General features: G+C 41.5%; 1 protein-coding gene and 1 pseudogene across 1 annotated transcript; both read right to left on the bottom strand.

The window, feature by feature from the left end:
* Positions 1-247: 247 nt before the first annotated feature.
* On the bottom strand, positions 248-15,411 carry LOC108443984 (C-type lectin domain family 4 member F-like). Its single transcript, XM_037532875.1, has 6 exons — positions 15,195-15,411; positions 13,938-14,017; positions 2,290-2,727; positions 954-1,099; positions 682-824; positions 248-612 (listed from the first exon to the last, which is right to left on the bottom strand). The coding sequence occupies exons 2-5, from the start codon at positions 13,942-13,944 to the stop codon at positions 822-824; spliced, it is 594 nt and encodes a 197-aa protein (XP_037388772.1). The 5' UTR covers positions 13,945-14,017; positions 15,195-15,411; the 3' UTR covers positions 248-612; positions 682-821.
* The window catches only part of LOC108443992, a 52,721-nt pseudogene continuing 45,120 nt past the window's right edge, over positions 10,422-18,022 (bottom strand).

Here is an 18,022-nt window from a genome sequence, read left to right as displayed (position 1 = left end):
TGTAAATCAGTGATCACAGCTCTCCTCCTGAAGATCTACATTCCTGCAGAGTTTAGTTCTAACCTACGTCTGATGCTGCAGCTGTTACCCAACATTACTGCATCTGATCTAGTCGGAGAGACTTCTGAAGAAGTCCATTAGTGGGAGCAGGTGTGACAGACTGTGGTTAGAACTACAGTCCATATCAAAGTAGATCTACAAGACCATTTTATTAGTCAGTATCAATTTACCACTAAAATGCTTTTCTCACAGATCCACTGCTCTTGGGTAGAACATGGCATGTCATTCCAGCCCTTCTTATTTGGCAAATTCACAATCTCAACACAGTCCTCATTATTATTATCATCATTTGGTTCTCTTTCACCCCAGAACCTGAAATCCAGAGTATCAGAATCAGTCTCTGATCAGTGCTCACTGTTAGCATGCCTTTATTTATCAGCTAGAAGGTACAGTTGGTACTTGAGAAGGTGGGATTAATCAGTTAGCCACTTAATCTGCTTCCTACCCAGTGGTCAGTGCTGATCCGTCCACCCATTTCCAGACTCTCTCCCTTTCACTGTCGGTCAGACCAATCCAAGCTCGACTGCTGCCCATATTGCTAAAGATGAACTCCTGCAATTGAGACAAGAATGAACTGAAGATCAGTGGGCTGCGTTCCCTTTTCTACTCTCTCTCTCTTACATGTTCTTCTCTGCTGTTTATGATCACCAGGTCTGCTCCTCTTCCTCTGCAGTCCTGTCTGCTCTCACTCCAGCTCTTCTGTGCAGTAGAGATGAAATAAACACTGGTGCTGAAAAACTTCCAACCCTCCTGCTCGGCCTTCACTATAAATAGAACACACAGAACACACATGTACACACACTCAGACACTCAGACCAAAGTATTGATTCTCATTCATATTAATTAACTTCAAATTCAAAATTAAATTAACTCACTCAATCTCTCTCTCTCACCTGTTCTTCTCTGCTGTTTATGATCACCAGGTCTGCTCCTCTTCCTCTGCAGTCCTGTCTGCTCTCATGCCAGTTCGTCTCTCCAGTAGAGATGTAATAAAGACTGTTCTTGAAAAACTTCCAACCCTCCTGCACGGCCTTCGCTACTGAACACACATGTACACACACACTTTTTTTCATGTTTTGCTGCTGCTTTTATTGCAGTTATGACTTTCCCTGTAAATCATGTTTAACGTTTGTCATGCTTACCATTGCTTAAGGTGGTTGCTGGGTGTTGCTAAGTGGTTGCTACGGTATCCAAGGTGTTATATTTTTAGATTTATTCAATATTTTATTTGATAAGTGCTTTGGCTGTTTGCTGTGTAGTTGCTTTAGTATCTTAGGTTCTAACACGGATGTGTTTGTGTTGATGTTATTGAATTGCATATTCAATGCAGTTTCAAGTGGAGAACTATCTCTCATGGTTGCTGAGGGCTGTTCAATGGTTACAATCTGTGTTCCAGGCAGGTGGTTGTTATGATATCTTAGGTGATTGTTAGGGTATATAGTGTACATGACTGTTTGGCAGTTGCCGAAAAAAAGTACTCCTAGGATACGACTGTCAATGAACAGATTTATTTATATACATGTATTGCATGTATTAGTTGTGAGCCAACTAAGTAATTCATTCAGTTACTTATCCATTGCTTCGTTGACTAATTAACTTAGTAGGGACTCAGTTGTTATCACTTTGTTGTTTGAATATCTAAAATGTACAGCAGGGGAGCCAAATAGTGGTCTTGGAAATCTACCATCTACCATAGAATATTTAGACAAATAGAATTTAAATTTTCTGTTCCCAGTTAAAAAATGTTTTATCATAATTATTTTAACCTGAGACTTACATGATGTTTCAGAACAGTGCTAGTGGTGAATGCTGTCTGTGTGGATGTATGCCCAACTGAATGCTTTATCTGCGGTGCATGCATGTTCATGTGTTCATTACGCTCAACACAGCATGGCAAGTTAGCCACTGGTGAGGAAAATATTCTGCTACTACAGAGGTGACCAGTCCTGCTCCTGGAGATCTACAACCCTGCAAAGTTTAGCTCCAGCCCTAATCTAACACCCCCAATCCAGTTAATGAAGGCCTACAGTGACTTCTGCATATGAGTGCCAGGTCAGAATCCAGGAGCAGGACTAGGCACCCCGTATGAACAGGTAGTGTGCAGCAGTGGTAGTGATGGGAATTTTACAATATTGTTTTATAAAAACAGAAGTTAATAAAAATCTGTATGAATTCACTGAGAAGAAAATAGAACAAGTAACCCATTTCAGCTTAAATGTGTCTGCTTACCCACTGAAGAGAATGTCTTCTGAAGCTGATCCACTTTAATTGTTGCATTGTACCTTGACTCCAACAGATTTTTCTCTAAAATCAGGTTGGTGTTTTTGGTCATTAACTGGTCTCTCTCTGTAGCCAGGTTGGTGTTTTTGGTCATTAACTGGTCTCTCTCTGTAGCCAGGTTGGTGTTTTTGGTCATTAACTGGTCTCTCTCTATAGTCAGGTTGGTGTAACTGGTCTGTAACTGGTCTCTCTCTGCAGTTAGGTTAGTATTTTTGGTCATTAACTGGTCTCTCTCTATAGTCAGGTTGGTGTAACTGGTCTCGAGCTGGTCTGACTGTGCAGTAACCTTGATCCACAGCACTGTGATGACAGTCAGCAGGAGAACACACAGCAGCGCCAGACACACAGCAGTCTGTATGAAGCATCTTCTGCCTGCAGTGCTCAGTTCTGAAAATATATACAAGCACATTTCACTGAATAAAGTAATTGTTCAGTTGTTAAACTAAGAGGTAAGAGGTAATGCACCAGTAATGTCTATAAATGGGTCATTCCATGGAAATGGCACATTTTGAGTCCTCATCTCCTCTTTAGGTGTATTTTATCTACTGGGTCACAAAAATCTATATTTTAACAGCTTTACACATACATTGAAATATCTCCTTTAATACAGTGTATTTTTTTTTATTTGATCTTTTTATGAGAACTTTATTTATTTATTTTTGCTGACACCACCTATTTTGTCATGTCCCTCATGGCCTTCAACGAAAGTATACTTAGAATATACCAAATGCAACTATAAAAAAGTCCATATATTTTGATGTCAACCTAAACAACTGTCTGTGTTTAATTGTTTGTGATATTATTTTTCAAAATTAATTGATAATTATTTATTAAAATCACATTATTTAGTTCTGTACCTAAGTAACCCCGTAACACAAATTAATCTCCCCCACAAAAACAATGGTATGATCCATATGATCCATATACATCAAGAAGTGACATCACTCAAGTCTTTTGGACAACAGGACAGCAAAGACAGGCAAGTGGCTTCCTTCTTTTATTTAATTTTGGTCATTTATCTTGTGATATTGTGGTCGCCAAACTCAGTGACTCAACACCGTCACATGAAAAAAAGATAGAAAACTATTACTTATAAAAAAAGTTTTTTTTATTTCAAAACTATAAGCTAATTCTGAATCTCATGCATGCCATGTGCTCTCTCTCTGGTATACAGTATGTAGAGCAGCGGCCATTTTGTGCAAAAATCACAACCCCGTCACACTCAACCCCGTTACATGTTTGACTGTGAGGTTTACATATCAATGATACATTTAAGCAAAAAATTTGAAAATGTCAAAGTCCAATTTGAACCATTCTAGTGGAATGACCCAAATATATATTCAAGAAGCACAGTTTTGGTCTGAACTGATCTCACAGTGCTTTAACAGAGACCCAGTCATATAGCCATTTCATTTAAAAACATTCCAGGATTCTGGAACTGGTTTTACACCCTGTGTTTTAATAAAGCACAGTAACTGGTGTTTTCATGGTGTGTAAAAAAATGCACTCAATCTGCTCAACTTTTATGGCAGTTTATGTTGGCCCAAAGGGACAAAGAACATACATGTATTCTAAAACAAAAAGCTCTTAGTCTGGAAGGTAAATAGTGTATATCAAAACTAGATGTTTCTGAATGGAATGGAAAAACAGGATCATAGAGTATGAGCATACCCATAATGCAGCCAAAGCATCCTATTTTTCATCACTAATTGAGAATAAAAAAAATAATCCTAAGATCCTGTTCACAACTATATCCAAACTAACTGGTAACATTAAACAGTTTGAAGACGATATTCAAACAACATACAGCAGCAATGATTTTAGCAGATTATTCAATGTTAAAGTAAAAAACATTAAACAACAAATCCAGAAATCTGCCTTTAGATCTAATTTCACAACATGATGAGATGAAACATGATAAAACTTCACTGTCACATTAAACACCTAATTAAAAAGCAAGATCTTTATTACAATGAACTCGCCAACTATAGACTAATATTCCCAATCTCCCATTCATTGCTAAGATCTTAGAAACATTGGTCTCACATCCACTGTGCTCCTATCTACAAGCAAACTCTCCCCATGAGATGCTTCAGTCTGGCTTTAGACTCTTTCATAGTACTGAAACAGCTTTAACTAAAGTAGTAAATGATCTCCTTGTGTCTCTCAATAGTGGCCATACTTGCATACAATTCCTTCTAGATCTGAATGCAGCATTTGATAAGATCAACCACAAGATCCTCCTTGATAGGCTGAAAAATCTGGTTGGTATCAAAGATCTGCCTGAATCGCTACATGAGAGCCACCAGAGCTGCTAGAGTCACCAGAGCTCCATCTTTGTTGGCTGATCTGCACCATTTTGAACACCATGGTGTTTCATGCTGTAGAAAGCTGTGCAAACCTCACCTGCATGAGCTGACCCTCCTGATGCTGCTGCAACTCAAACTATCTAATTAACCATTACTCCACCTGATTTTCAAGGTTTTGTACTTTATACTAATACTGTTTGCTGTCCGGTGTCGACCAGAGGAGGATGGGTTCCCCCTCTTTTGACTCTTGGTTCCTCTCAAGGTTTCTTCTGCTTACTCTTATGGAATTTTTCCTTGCCACTGCCACCATTGGCGACTCTCATGGGGCCTTGGACCCGGATTTTTTTGTAAACCTGCTTTGTGACAACACCTATTGTAAAAAGCTCTATACAAATAAACTTTACTTGACAAAGTTTGCTCTTCCAAGGTTGTACTAATTCTTATTTTTAGGGCTAGTCCCCTTAAGTTTTTTTCTTCAGCATATGAAAGGCAGGCTCAATAGAATACAAATCAGGTGACTTAATTTTCCAATCAAGAATTTTACAGTATTAAGCTTTTAGCTCCATTGCTTTGTGATTGTCAGGGTGTGACCAAAAGCAAAGGAGCACAACAAGGAGTCAATTTGAACATTTATTACCCCTTACTGGGACACAAGGTTCTGGCAAGGCAAAAAACACTTTTTTTTCCCAAAACAGGGCAACATGGCCACTTTTAACAACATGGGTGAAACCATAAACAATCCACAAGGTACCTTCTCCACCAACAGTAACTAACAGATTACATTTAGCTTGATAACGCCGTTTCCCATTTCACAGCACATTCCCAACCCACAAAATAATATTTCAATATTAGGTATAAAAACAGTAATGTTACACATTATTCATATAGCTCTCTGAGTACTTCTGGTTTACCCCTTAAGCACCACCCACTGGCCCACGCTGCAGACATGGTTCCTGGGGAACAAAGAAGGCGGTAAAACACATCCGATGAGCTTGATAAAGTGTTAAAACTGTTCCAACCTATGGTCTGACTAGCATAGAAAAGTATACATTTTAATGATGTTAAATTAGCAACCATTAGCACAAGATATGAGCAGTGTTAGAAATGTTACAAAGAATTAGAGAGCTATATACATATTATAAATAACAGTGTATTTCTATATTTATGTGGAGCACCTTAAGCTACATTTAAAAACTGCATTAAACTACATGAAATCCCCAGCACACTTCAATATCAAACACACACAACCCATGTTGATGTTACATGTGGGGACCTTAGCGGGCTATTACAGTGATCATCATCTTGCATGATCTTTTCCTGAACTTTTGCCAAAAGAACACACTCTACAGCATACAAAGATGTAAATATGTTAAACAATTACATGCTACAAACTTGTTTTAATTGTCTGAAGAAACTCATTCCATTTTATTGATTTAGTTTTTTAGTATTTGATAAGGGGCGGCGGGGGGGGGGGGGGGGGGGGGGGTGGTTGGAGTAGTGTACCTGTTGTTTAACAGCAGTAGGTCACTTAGTGTTAGTGTGTTAAGGGCACTGCAGGCCACATTGCGAAACGGAGGTCCATGTGCTGGCATAGATAGCGCACACAGTCTGGTGACTTATTGAATTACAGCATTAAAGTTTTGTCTTCCACAGTGAACAATAATCTGTAATAGTCTATTTTACCCCATAGAAATCTCCAGTCCGATTAGGATGATTAAAAACGTATAAAATGAATGCCTGTTAAATACTACAACAGTTAGACCAATCATAATAAGGTCTTTAGCTTTAGTCCATGTAACAGTTCATTTACTTTTTGGACAGAAGTTAAATTTGACGGTCACTGATGCTTCCTCAAAAGGCAGGAAGTTGCAGACTTCTCACAAGCTTTTGATTTAGGGCGTTTTCACACTTTCAGATTTCGAGTGGTTTCTCAGACCCTGAGTCAGGGTGAGTGTCTCGAAGAGCTCTCTGCTTCAGTGGTCAGTCAAAACCTCTCCAGTGCACCAAGCATTCATTCCCTGAAAATTCCCACAATGCACTGTAATACCAGTGAACAGTGACTGTTTGCTATGTTCCCTGACTGGACACAGTGCCACGCCTCCAGCTCAACTTTCAGGAAAGATTTAAAATCCATCCATCCATTATTTTCCGCTTCTCCGGGGTTCGGGTCGCGGGGGCAGCATCCTAAGCAATGAGGCCCAGACCTCCCTTTCCCCAGCCACTTCCACTAGCTCTCCAATGGGGATTCCGAGGTGCTCCCAGGCCAGCTGGGCGATATAGTCACGCCAGCGTGTCCTGGGTCTTCCCCGGGGTCTCCTCCCAGGTGGACTTGCCTGTGACACCTCCCGAGGGAGGCGTCCAGGAGGCATCCTAACAAGATGCCCGAACCACCTCAGCTGGCTCCAAGAGCCTCTCCATGGATCACCACCTTATCATGGTGGAGGGGTTTGCGTGCTTGAATGATCCTAGGAGCTATGTTGTCTGGAGCAAAAGCCCCTGGTAGGGTCTCCCATTGCAAACTGGTCCTAAGTGATAGGTCAGACAAAGTGTGATCCATAATAACCCCTATGAAAAGACAAGAACAGGATTTGTGTTCCCTGCCCGGAACAGGGTTACCGGGGCCCCACCCTGGAGCCAGGCCTGGGGGAGGGGCTCGCCAGCGAGTGTCTGGTGGCCGGGCATTTACTCATGCTGCCCGGCTGGGCTCAGCCCGAAGGAGTTACATGAGTCCCCCCTCCCATCGACCCACCAATGGGAGGGGCAGTAGTAGGGGTTCGGTGCTTTGTGGATTGGGCAGTGTCCGAAGGCACGGGCCTTGGCGTTCTGATCCTCGGTTGCTGAAACTAGCTTTTGGAACTTGGAATGTTACCTCACTGGCGGGGAAGGAGCCTGAGTTGGTGCTCGAGGTTGAGAGATTCCGGCTAGATATAGTCGGGCTCACCTCAACACACAGCTTGGGCTCTGGGTCCAATCTCCTTGAGAGGGGCTGGACTTTATTCTTTTCTGGAGTTGCCCATGGTGAGAGGCGGTGGGCAGGTGTGAGCTTTCTCATAGCCCCTCGACTCGGTGCCTGTATGTTGGGGTTTACTCCGGTGGATGAGAGGGTAGCTTCCCTATGCCTTCGGGTTGGGGAACGGGTCCTGACTGCTGTCTGTGCTTATGCACCGAACAGCAGTTCAGAGTACCCAGCCTTCTTAGAGTCCTTGGAAAGGGTGCTTGAAAGTGCTCCTCCTGGAGACTCTATTGTCCTACTGGGGGACACGCTCACGTGGGCAATGACCATGAGACCTGGAGGGGTGTGATTGGCAGGAATGGCCTCTCTGATCTGAACCCGAGTGGTGTTCAGTTTTTGGACTTCTGTGCAAACCAGAGTTTGTCCATCACGAACACCATGTTTGAACACAAGGATGTCCATAAGTGCACATAGCACTAGGACACCCTAGGCCGCAGTTCAATGATTGACTTTGTAGTCGTGTCATCGGACTTGCGGCCATGTGTTTTGGACACTCGGGTAAAGAGAGGAGCTGAGCTGTCAACTGATCACCACCTGGTGGTGAGTTGGATCAGGTGGTGGGGGAAGATGCCAGTCAGACCAGGCAAGCCCAAACGTATAGTGAGGGTTTGCTGGGAATTTCTGGCAGAAGAACCTGTCAGATTGATCTTCAACTCACACCTCTGTCAGAACTTTGACCAGATATCGGGGGAGGTGAGGGACATTGACTTAGAATGGGCCATGTTCCGTTCCTCCATTGTTGAAGCGGCTGACTGTAGCTGTGGCCGTAAGGTAGTTGGTGCCTGTCGGGGCGGTAATCCTCGAACCCGGTGGTGGACACCCCAGGTGAGAGATGCCGTCAAGCTGAAGAAGGAGTCCTACCGGGCATGGTTGGCCTGTGGGACACCAGAGGCAGCTGGCAGGTATTGACAGGCCAAGCGATCTGCGGCTTCAGTCGTCGCCAAGGCAAAAACCAGTGTATGGGAGGAGTTTGGTGAGGCCTTGGAAAGTGACTAAGTCGGCTCCGAAAAGATTCTGGCAAACTGTCAGGCGACTCAGAAGGGGAAAGTACAGGGGAATCACACTCCTCAGCCTCCTTGGTAAGGTCTATGCAGGGGTACTGGAGAAGAGAGTCCGGCTTATAGTTGAACTTCTGATCCAGGAGGAGCAGTGCGGGTTCCGTCCTGGTCGTGGAACACTGGACCAACTCTTCACCCTCTCCAGGATTCTGGAGGGTTCATGGGAGTTTGCCCAACCAGTCCACATGTGCTTTGTGGATCACAGAAGGCATTCGACTGTGTTCCCCGGGGTATTCTGTGGGAGGTGCTTCGGGAGTACAGGGTACATGACTTTTCTACAAGCCATTCAGGTCCTGTACAAACAAAACAGGAGGTTTGGTTCGCATGGCCGACAGCAAGTTAGACTCGTTCCCAGTGAGACTTGGACTTCATCAGGGCTGTCCTTTGTCACCGATTCTATTCATCATTTTTATGGATAGAATTTCTAGGCGCAGTCAGGGGATGGAGGGTGTCCGGTTTGGTGACCTCAGGGTCACATCGCTGCTGTTTGCAGATGATGTGGTCCTATTGGGGACATCAGGCCGTGAACTTCAGCTTTTGCTGGATCAGTTTGCAGCCGAGTGTGAAGCGGCTGGGATGAAAATCAGTACCTCCAAATCTGAGGCCATGGTTCTCAGGTGGAAAAGGGTGGAGAGCCCTATCTGGGTCGGGGATAAGCTCTTGCCTCAAGTGGAGGAGTTTAAGCATTTCGGGGTCTTGTTCACGAGTGGTGGTAAAAGGGAGCGGGAGATTGACAGGCGGATTGGTGCTGGGTCAGCAATGATGCAGGCTGTTTACTGGTCTGTTGTGGTAAAGAAAGAGCTGAGCCATAAAGCAAGGCTCTTGATTTACCGGTCGATCTACGTTCCCACCCTCACCTGTGGTCATGAGCTTTGGGTAATGACCGAAAGAATGAGATCGTGAATACAAGCAGCCGAAATGAGTTTCCTCCGCAGGGTGTCTGGACTCTCCCTTAGAGATAGGGTGAGAAGTTCGGTCATCTGGGAGGGACTCTGAGTAGAGCCGCTGCTTCTCCACATCGAGAGGAGCCAGCTGAGGTGGTTCGGGCATCTGGTTAGGATGCCTCCTGGACACCTCCCGAAGGGAGGCAAGTCCACCCAGGAGAAGACCCTGGGGAAGACCCAGGACACGCTGGCGTGACTATATTGCCCAGCTGGCCTGGGAGCGCCTCAGAATCCCCCCTGGGGAGCTAGTGGAACTGGCTGGGGAAAGGGAGGTCTGGGCCTCATTGCTTAGGATGCAGCCCCTGCGACCCGAACCCCGGCAAAGCGGAAGATAATGGATGGATGAATGGATGGATGGATGGATGGATGTAGTAATACATTTCATATAGACAGATAGATTATATTTTGCACTATTACTACCATCTGCACTTCTGGTAGATGCTAACTGCATTTTGTTGCGTTGTACTGAGCAGTGACAATAAAGCTGAATCTGTCTGTCTATCGATCTATATTTACTTCTGAAAGATTCAATGTCTCTGGGATGCTCTTTTTTCATGTTGCAAATTAACCACTACAGGTTTTTGTAGCATTACACAACTTTACCAGCCTTTTGTTGCTTTCGTCACAACTTTTCTGAAACATGTTGACATCAAATTCAAAATGGTCATTTAATTGTTTTGTTTTTTAAATATATGTTGCAGTTTCAACATCTGATATGTTGTCTTTGTACTATTTTGAATTGAATATAGGGTTCAAATGATTTGGACATCATTGCATTTTGTTTTTATTTACATTTCAGTGTCCCAACTTTTAAATGAAGCTGTAGTAATCATGGCCTTGGCCATGTCATTGCATTTACATTTATGGCATTTGGCTGACGCTCTTATCCAGAGCGACTTACAATTTGATCATTTTACACATGTAGGCCAAGGTGGTGTTAGGAGTCTTGCCCAAGGACCCTTATTGGTATAGTGTAGGGTGCTTGCCCTGGTCGGGGATTGAACCCCAGTCTACAGCGTAGAAGGCAAAGTGTTAACCACTACACTAACCAACCACCAGAGAAAACAGCGAGAATGATAAAGAGCCCAGCGCACTGGCAAATGCTTGTCAAAACATCCACCATTACAAAAGTAGCACAGTACTAACTTAGATCTGCTAAATTAGAAAGCAAAGAGCCTCTTATTACTGAAAGTCTCCTGATAGGTATCAACAGCATAAGCAATGAGGACATTTTGGGGAGAAGTATCACACCTTCTCATTGGGTGTATGAGCTTTAGGTCTGACTTGGTGGTCACTACAGAAAATTACAGTCCATTTTATACTTATGTTTTAAAAACGGTGTAAAACAAAACAGGTGGTTTTCCCCCAAAAGAAACAGACTGTAATCTGACCTAGAATCACAGTGTCCTGTAGACATTTATAACTGGAATATATAAAGGTTACTCATTACTGCTGATTTCCACCACAGCTCTTAGTGCACTTGTGTCTCCTTACAGTCTTTAAATGCCTGAAACTCTGTCCACACTCTAAGCAGTGATACGGTTTCTCTCCTGTGCGGATGTGCTGATGTATTTTGAGAGGACTCTGTTGACTAGAACTCTTCCCACACTCTGAGCAGTGATATAGTTAGTCTCCTGTGTGGATGCGCTGGTGGATTTTGAGCTTACTCTGTTGACTAAAATTCTTCCCACACTCTGAGCAGTGATATGGCTTCTCTCCTGTGTGGATGCGCTGGTGTGCTTTGAGATGACTCTGTTGACTAAAGGTCTTTGCACACACTGAGCAATGATACGGCTTCTCTCCTGTGTGGATGCGCTGGTGGATTTTGAGATTACTCTGTTGACTAAAGGTCTTTCCACACTCCGAGCAGTGATACGGCTTCTCCCCTGTGTGGATGCGATGGTGTGTTTTGAGATGACTCTGTACAGTAAAACTCTTCCCACACTCTGAGCAATAAAATGGTTTTACTCCTGTGTGGATGCGCTGGTGCTTTTGGAAATGACTCTGTGTAGTAAAACTCTTCCCACACTCTGAGCAGTGATACGGCTTCTCTCCTGTGTGGATGCGCTGATGTATTTTGAGATCACCATGTGTAGTAAAACTCTTCCCACACTCCGAGCAGTGATACGGCTTCTCTCCTGTGTGGATGCTCTGGTGCTTTTTGAGAGTACTCTGTAGAGTGAAACTCTGTGCACACACTGAGCAGTGATACGGTTTCTCTCCTGTGTGGATGCGCTGGTGTGCTTTGAAATGACTCTGTTGACTAAAGGTCTGTCCACACTCTGAGCAGTGATACGGCTTCTCTCCTGTGTGAATGCGCTGGTGTGTTTTCAGATGACTCTGTACAGTAAAACTCTTCCCACACTCTGAGCAGTGATACGGCTTCTCTCCTGTGTGGATGCGCTGGTGGTTTTGGAGAGTACTCTGTACAGTAAAACTCTTCCCACACTCTGAGCAGTGATACGGTTTCTCTCCTGTGTGGATGCGCTGGTGAGTTCTGAGATTACTCCGTGCTGCAAAACTCTGTCCACATTCCAAGCAGTAGTGATTTCTCTCCTTGCTGTGTTTCTGCATTTGTCTGTGAGATGTGTTCATGTGGAGGGTACCAGATGATGTTTGTTGAATCCCAGAATGTCTTCTGGATGCCATATTCTTATATGCTCACCCGTTTCAGCAGATTAACTTTCCTGTTGGTGGAATGTCCTGATGTGTTTACCGAAGCACATTTAAGCTAAGTTGGAAAGAGCAGGAGAAGACTTGAAACCAACGTCAATAATTTCTGAAAGAAAAAAAAGAAAATATAAAATCAACTTGCAATAAAACAAAATTAGTCCAATCCAAATCAGTAACGGCAGAAAGTGAACTGGCAATGGGTGAGGGTATCATGATTGGGTATGAATATCCACCAAAGGCTGGGTGGTTGAAAGTGAAGATGGGTTGTGACTCACCACTTTGTGAGAGAACAATCAAATAGTTCAAAAAGAACATCTCAATGCAAGACTGCAAAGAATTCAGGTCTTTCACCATTTACCATACATTATATTGATCCATGGAATCCAGAGAAATCTCAGTCAGTGTAGGTCAAGGCCAGAAACCACTGCAAATGTGCATGACCTTCAAACCCTTAGACGGCACTGCATTAGAAACTGTCACACTGTTTTAAATAAAGCCAAATGGATATGTGGAATGTAATAAAGCCAAATGGGCTCAGGAGTACTTTGGAAAACTTATCATTTAACACAGTACACCACTACATCAAGAAATGCAACCAGAAACACTACTATGAAAGGAGAAAGCCATACACCATTTTTATGAAGAAACACTCCTGAGTATTGTTGTCAAATGAGTCTTTGTTTCAGCTTGTCCTAGAAACTTTCCCATGATTGTATAAAGGGAAAAAGCGATTGTGTTTGCTCTCCGCTTCTCTTTGTTTTCTGTATTAAACATGAAGGATCATGGAGAAGCACTAACAGGTACTGATGCGCAGTGTACCTTTGGTCAGTGTAGTTCAATTTCATGTCAGCTACTGATTTAAAAAATGCCATGGACAGTTCTTTAAATTAGCATCTACAGGGTTTTACTCAATGCCTAATAGAAAGCACATGGCATTGTACTCAGTAAGGGCCAGTGATGAGCACAGTCTTTGTGTACTTCATAAACTTAAATAAAAAAGAGTAAATGAACCGAAGGAAGACAGTATTACTGATATGATATGATGATGATGATGATGATGAAGAACCTTTAATGCCACTAGTCACAAGTACCAGCGAAATGGCCATCAACCCATCCGAGTACATACAATATGACAAACAGGCGGGAGACAGGACGGGAGGACAGGAGAGGAAAAATACTGAATACTGACTACATGGGGAAAGGGAGAAGATTAAATTTAAAAAAAACATCCCCCAGACTATGTTTCTAAGGGAATGCAGTCTGGGAACAGAAAAAAAAACACCCCAGCACATAAGTACACATTACAACCCAGAGTCCAAGACTTGCAACAGGGGTGGAGGTGAGGGGTGAAGACAAACCCAGCACAGCAAGCAGCCATCTGGTTATGCAGCCATATTCGGCGCTGATCACAGACCTGTCATGTCACGAATATGAATGAAATATCGTAATAAACTAAGTGATAAACGCTGAAATTACTGGTTTAGCCAAACCTGTGTTTCGAGACTAAACTAAGCAGCACTGAAAATGCACGCATAACATACATATAACTATAATAACTGATCATGTAGAGAGAGATGAAAGTAGGATCAAATCGAATCACCTGACATCAGAAATGTTTAACTTTTCTTGCCTCTGTTGACTTTTGCTGGCAGTTCATGAAGACCGGAGCAGGGACTGGACCTATAGAGAAGTATTGTCTATTATGCACATATAAATATAAATAAACCATGTAAAACCACATCCTCATGTTGTCCCTTTGTCTAAACGACCCAAAACCCCCTACTTGAGGGGCGACTACCTCCATCCATCCATCCATTATCTAAGCCGCTTCTCCGTCAGGGTCGCGGGGGGATGCTGGAGCCTATCCCAGCAGTCTTCGGGCGGAAGGCAGGATACACCCTGGACAGGTCGCCAGTCCATCGCAGGGCGGGCGACTACCTCTAACTTTGTAATTAAAATAGGAGTGTTGTGCCTCAACCAGGAATCTACAGTCTGCCCCATCTAGGAGCCAGGATATCTCAGAGATATCTGCACAACAATGGCATTGCTGGATTGGGGAGGTATAGATTTTACAACTGGTTCACCATTGGAGGTTGTTACATGACAAAGGGACTACTCTTTATAGTCTTCACATATCATCCAATAGAGACATACAAAATGCAAACGAGATTAACATAAAAGGCATGGGAACAGTAAGACCTTTCAAGAAAAGTTAATAAAAGAAAATAAAAAAAATAATATTTAACCCTTCCAGTCATTCTTTGTAAGTCAGTCCCTCATTCAGATGAAATTCTGTCTTTGGAGAAATGTTTCAAATGTAGACATTTTTATTAGCAAGTTTATTAATTTATTTTGGGCACAATCAGTTATGGCACAGCAATGCAAAGAACGTCTAAACTGATATAAAATGATGACAACAGGCTTTAGTTGAGGCATGATTTACCAAACTAAAGGTTGTAATATGTTTGTCAGATCAGGTCAGATGTAGACTTGTTAGTGTCAGTTATTGATTTTCATGTCATCTTTCTATCTCAGTAGTTTTAAAGTCTGTAGAAATAACAACAGGCTCATGTCTTTGAATGTTTTACGTTTTTAAGCAGTACCCAATCTTTACCGACGGTCCCTTACCGTTTTCGGCGCCTACTGCAGCGATTACAGCTATTTTCCCCAAAAGTCCTCGGCGAAATGGAAAGATCGAGAACTCTAACTAAATGTAATGATTGTAGTTTGTTGTCTGTTTTACCATATTTAGAAAATGTTCTTTCAGAATCTTTAAGAGGCGGTTTGTGTGCGACAGGAGGGGCGAGACGCGAATATCCGCTGAATATCCAACATCAGCCCAACTTTACCGACCTACCGACTTTACTGCAGCTCCTCCTCTAAACCCCTGCAGGACGAGCAGCACCTCCATCAGTGAGGCTCTAACAGACATTTAAAAACACTCATCAGTCAGTTACGCTGACATATAAGGACTGAAAGCAGCTTAAAGCAGCACTTACAGCTCTTTAACCTCAGACTGAGTCTCCGCTTCAGAGCTTCCCCCAAACACAACACGCTGTGGGAACACAGCAACAACAGACCACAACCGGGAGAATATTTTTCACAATAAAAGTTTCCAGCGCTCAATACGTTTCAGTTCATATTAATGAATGTGCTTACTAACAATTTAATTTCTAAAAAGAACTCTTTATGGCTTTACATTGAACACATGTAGGAATACGATGGGTGTGACACATCTTACAACCTACTGCTTTTATATTAATAAAGGATGGGCACAGTTTGTCCACTGTTTGTTTTCTCGTTGCCATTATTAATTTGCTGATTTGTAAATATTTTATTTTTGGCTGTGTGTGAAAAAAAATCTGTTTATTAAAGTTAATTGCTGAAAATTGTTGGTAAATGTTTAAAAGGTTCTAGATATGCTATGGGGAGAAGTGGTGATGGTACACTGTACACTCAGCACTCCATACATACCCTGTTTACTTATGTTTTTATATCAAGTTATATATTTTATAAATGCTACATTAACATCTGATACGTGGTGTTTAATGTCTTACACTTTACTACTAAATAAATAAGGGAAAAAATGGTATTGAAAATATTGAGATTAACCAAACAATAAACAATCAAACCATCAATAAAATAATAATCAGAATAAAAATTATGAGAAATTTTATATAGTTAAATTATAGTTTAACTATATTTAATTATTAAGATTTTTTTTCCTCAGTACATATAATTTAGAGTTTAAAAAGACCTAAAAATACTACGAGTTCACCTAAAATCAGAGGGAAAGATGTGAAATTTGTTTTATGAGAATTAAATGTTTATCTAACATCAAACAAGTTAAATATAAGATTTCAATCAGGTTTTAGTTCTTACCATAGTATTGAGACAGCATTGGTTCATGTTGTGAATGAGCACTGATGCACAACATACTTCTACTCTTGTCTTTTTGGATCTTAGTGCAGCTTTTGATACTGTTGACCACAAGATTCTAATACACTACATTGAACACTGGGACGACTCTCAGGTTCAGTTGTAGAGCAATTTAAATTAGATTTAGACAAAAAACAATTCATGGTTTCAATGGGAAATTATTCTTCAAACATCTAACACTGTGGAGTCCCTCACGGTTCTGTTTTATGGCCTTTGTTTTTCTCTTTGTACATGTTATCTCTTGATGTGATGCCATTAAGAAACAAAAAACAAAACGTTTCTGATGACACCCAGTTATACATTTCCATTTATTCTGATGATCAAGACTCTTGATTATTACTACTAAAACTCATAGAAAATGTTTCATGATGAACTTGATTCTTTAGCTTTATACATGAAATCTTAAGTACGAAACCTGGGTGCGATCTGAACTCTGTTTTATGTGCACATAAACACATGTGCTAATGTAGCTTTTTATCATTTGAGAAAATCATTAAAGTTTTCTGTCTCAGAGTGAAGCAGAGAAACTTGTTCATGCATTTGTTATGAGCAGAGTTGATCACTGTAATGCTCTTCTTACTGGACTTCCTAAGGAAACATTACATTTCCCTTACAACTCACACAAAATGCAGCAGCATGGATCCTAACAAAAACTAAAAATAGAGATTATTATGTTCACCTCTCTTCTAACTTTCACTTAAATAATTTATTCCCTTCCTCTTTTTTGTCAATGTCTCTGAAATAGCCCATTTTCTTTCTGTAAGTATTCTGCTCTGTGTTTAGGATCAGCATCTCTAGTGTTAGTAAAGTTGCTGCTTATCAGCTTCATTTAACTTAGCCATTACTGACCCAAAGAGGATTAACAACAATAAAGAAAAGTTATAATCATGAAGTCTGTGTGGTGTTTTATGCAAAGGAACTCAATCAGCAACTTTGATAACATTTATCTATGTACATGAGTCACTGGTGTTATACATAAGAAAGGTAACACCAGTGACAGGAAAAATTCATGAAAAATTAACTGGACAAAATGGCTGTTACAGTGTATCAAACCATATGTTGTCAATCATGGAATATCCACTAAATTATGTAATTTATTCCATTTCATTTTTTTCACAATTACCTCAAAATAAAGTTCGTCACACCAATGACTTCAACTAAAAGCTCCTGGGGAAATTTTATTATGTAATTTATAATATTTATTTGGCATTTGTTTTTTTTATGTCAGGTAAAACATATTTCATAATCATACAGAGATTACTGCAGTTAAAATTGTAGAAAACTTTTTTTTTACCTCAAAATATGGCCTCACTCTTTACACATTTTTGTGGTGCTTGGCATTCTATATGATTGATTTAGAAAAAAATATATATTGCTTAATTGATGACTCAAGAAGGTGTAATTGTTAAAATATCTGCTTGTTTTATTTTAATATTTAAATTTTTTTAAAACCTAATGTGTCTAAAGTGTAATTTATCTGTAAAGTCTAGAGGCTTCTCTCTCTCTCTCTCTCTATGTATGTATAGAGGTTATTCTGTCTCACACAGAGTCACTGAGGAGTATAGAATCCAGCGTACAGTGGTTCAGTGAATGTGGTGGTGAATGTGTGTAGGTGAGTCAGTGTGTGTGTGTATCAGGCGAGATGATGTAGAAGGACAGAATGCCAGACCCCCAGTCCAGATACACACTTACTGTGTTAGAGGGAGAGGGGGTGGCTGGTAGGTCTGTTCTCTGTTTACTGTGATA

The sequence above is a fragment of the Pygocentrus nattereri genome, chromosome 22, assembly GCF_015220715.1.
Source record: "Pygocentrus nattereri isolate fPygNat1 chromosome 22, fPygNat1.pri, whole genome shotgun sequence".
Classification (NCBI taxonomy): domain Eukaryota; kingdom Metazoa; phylum Chordata; class Actinopteri; order Characiformes; family Serrasalmidae; genus Pygocentrus; species Pygocentrus nattereri.
This window is presented reverse-complemented; position numbering and strand designations above follow the sequence as displayed.

What these genes read in the sequence shown, in the direction of transcription:
- LOC108443984 (XM_037532875.1), bottom strand. An exon ending in GAAGACATTCTCTTCAGTGG is followed by an intron (nt 1,100 to 2,289) that starts GTAAGCAGACAC and finishes ATGTGTGTTCAG; the next exon opens with TAGCGAAGGCCGTGCAGGAG.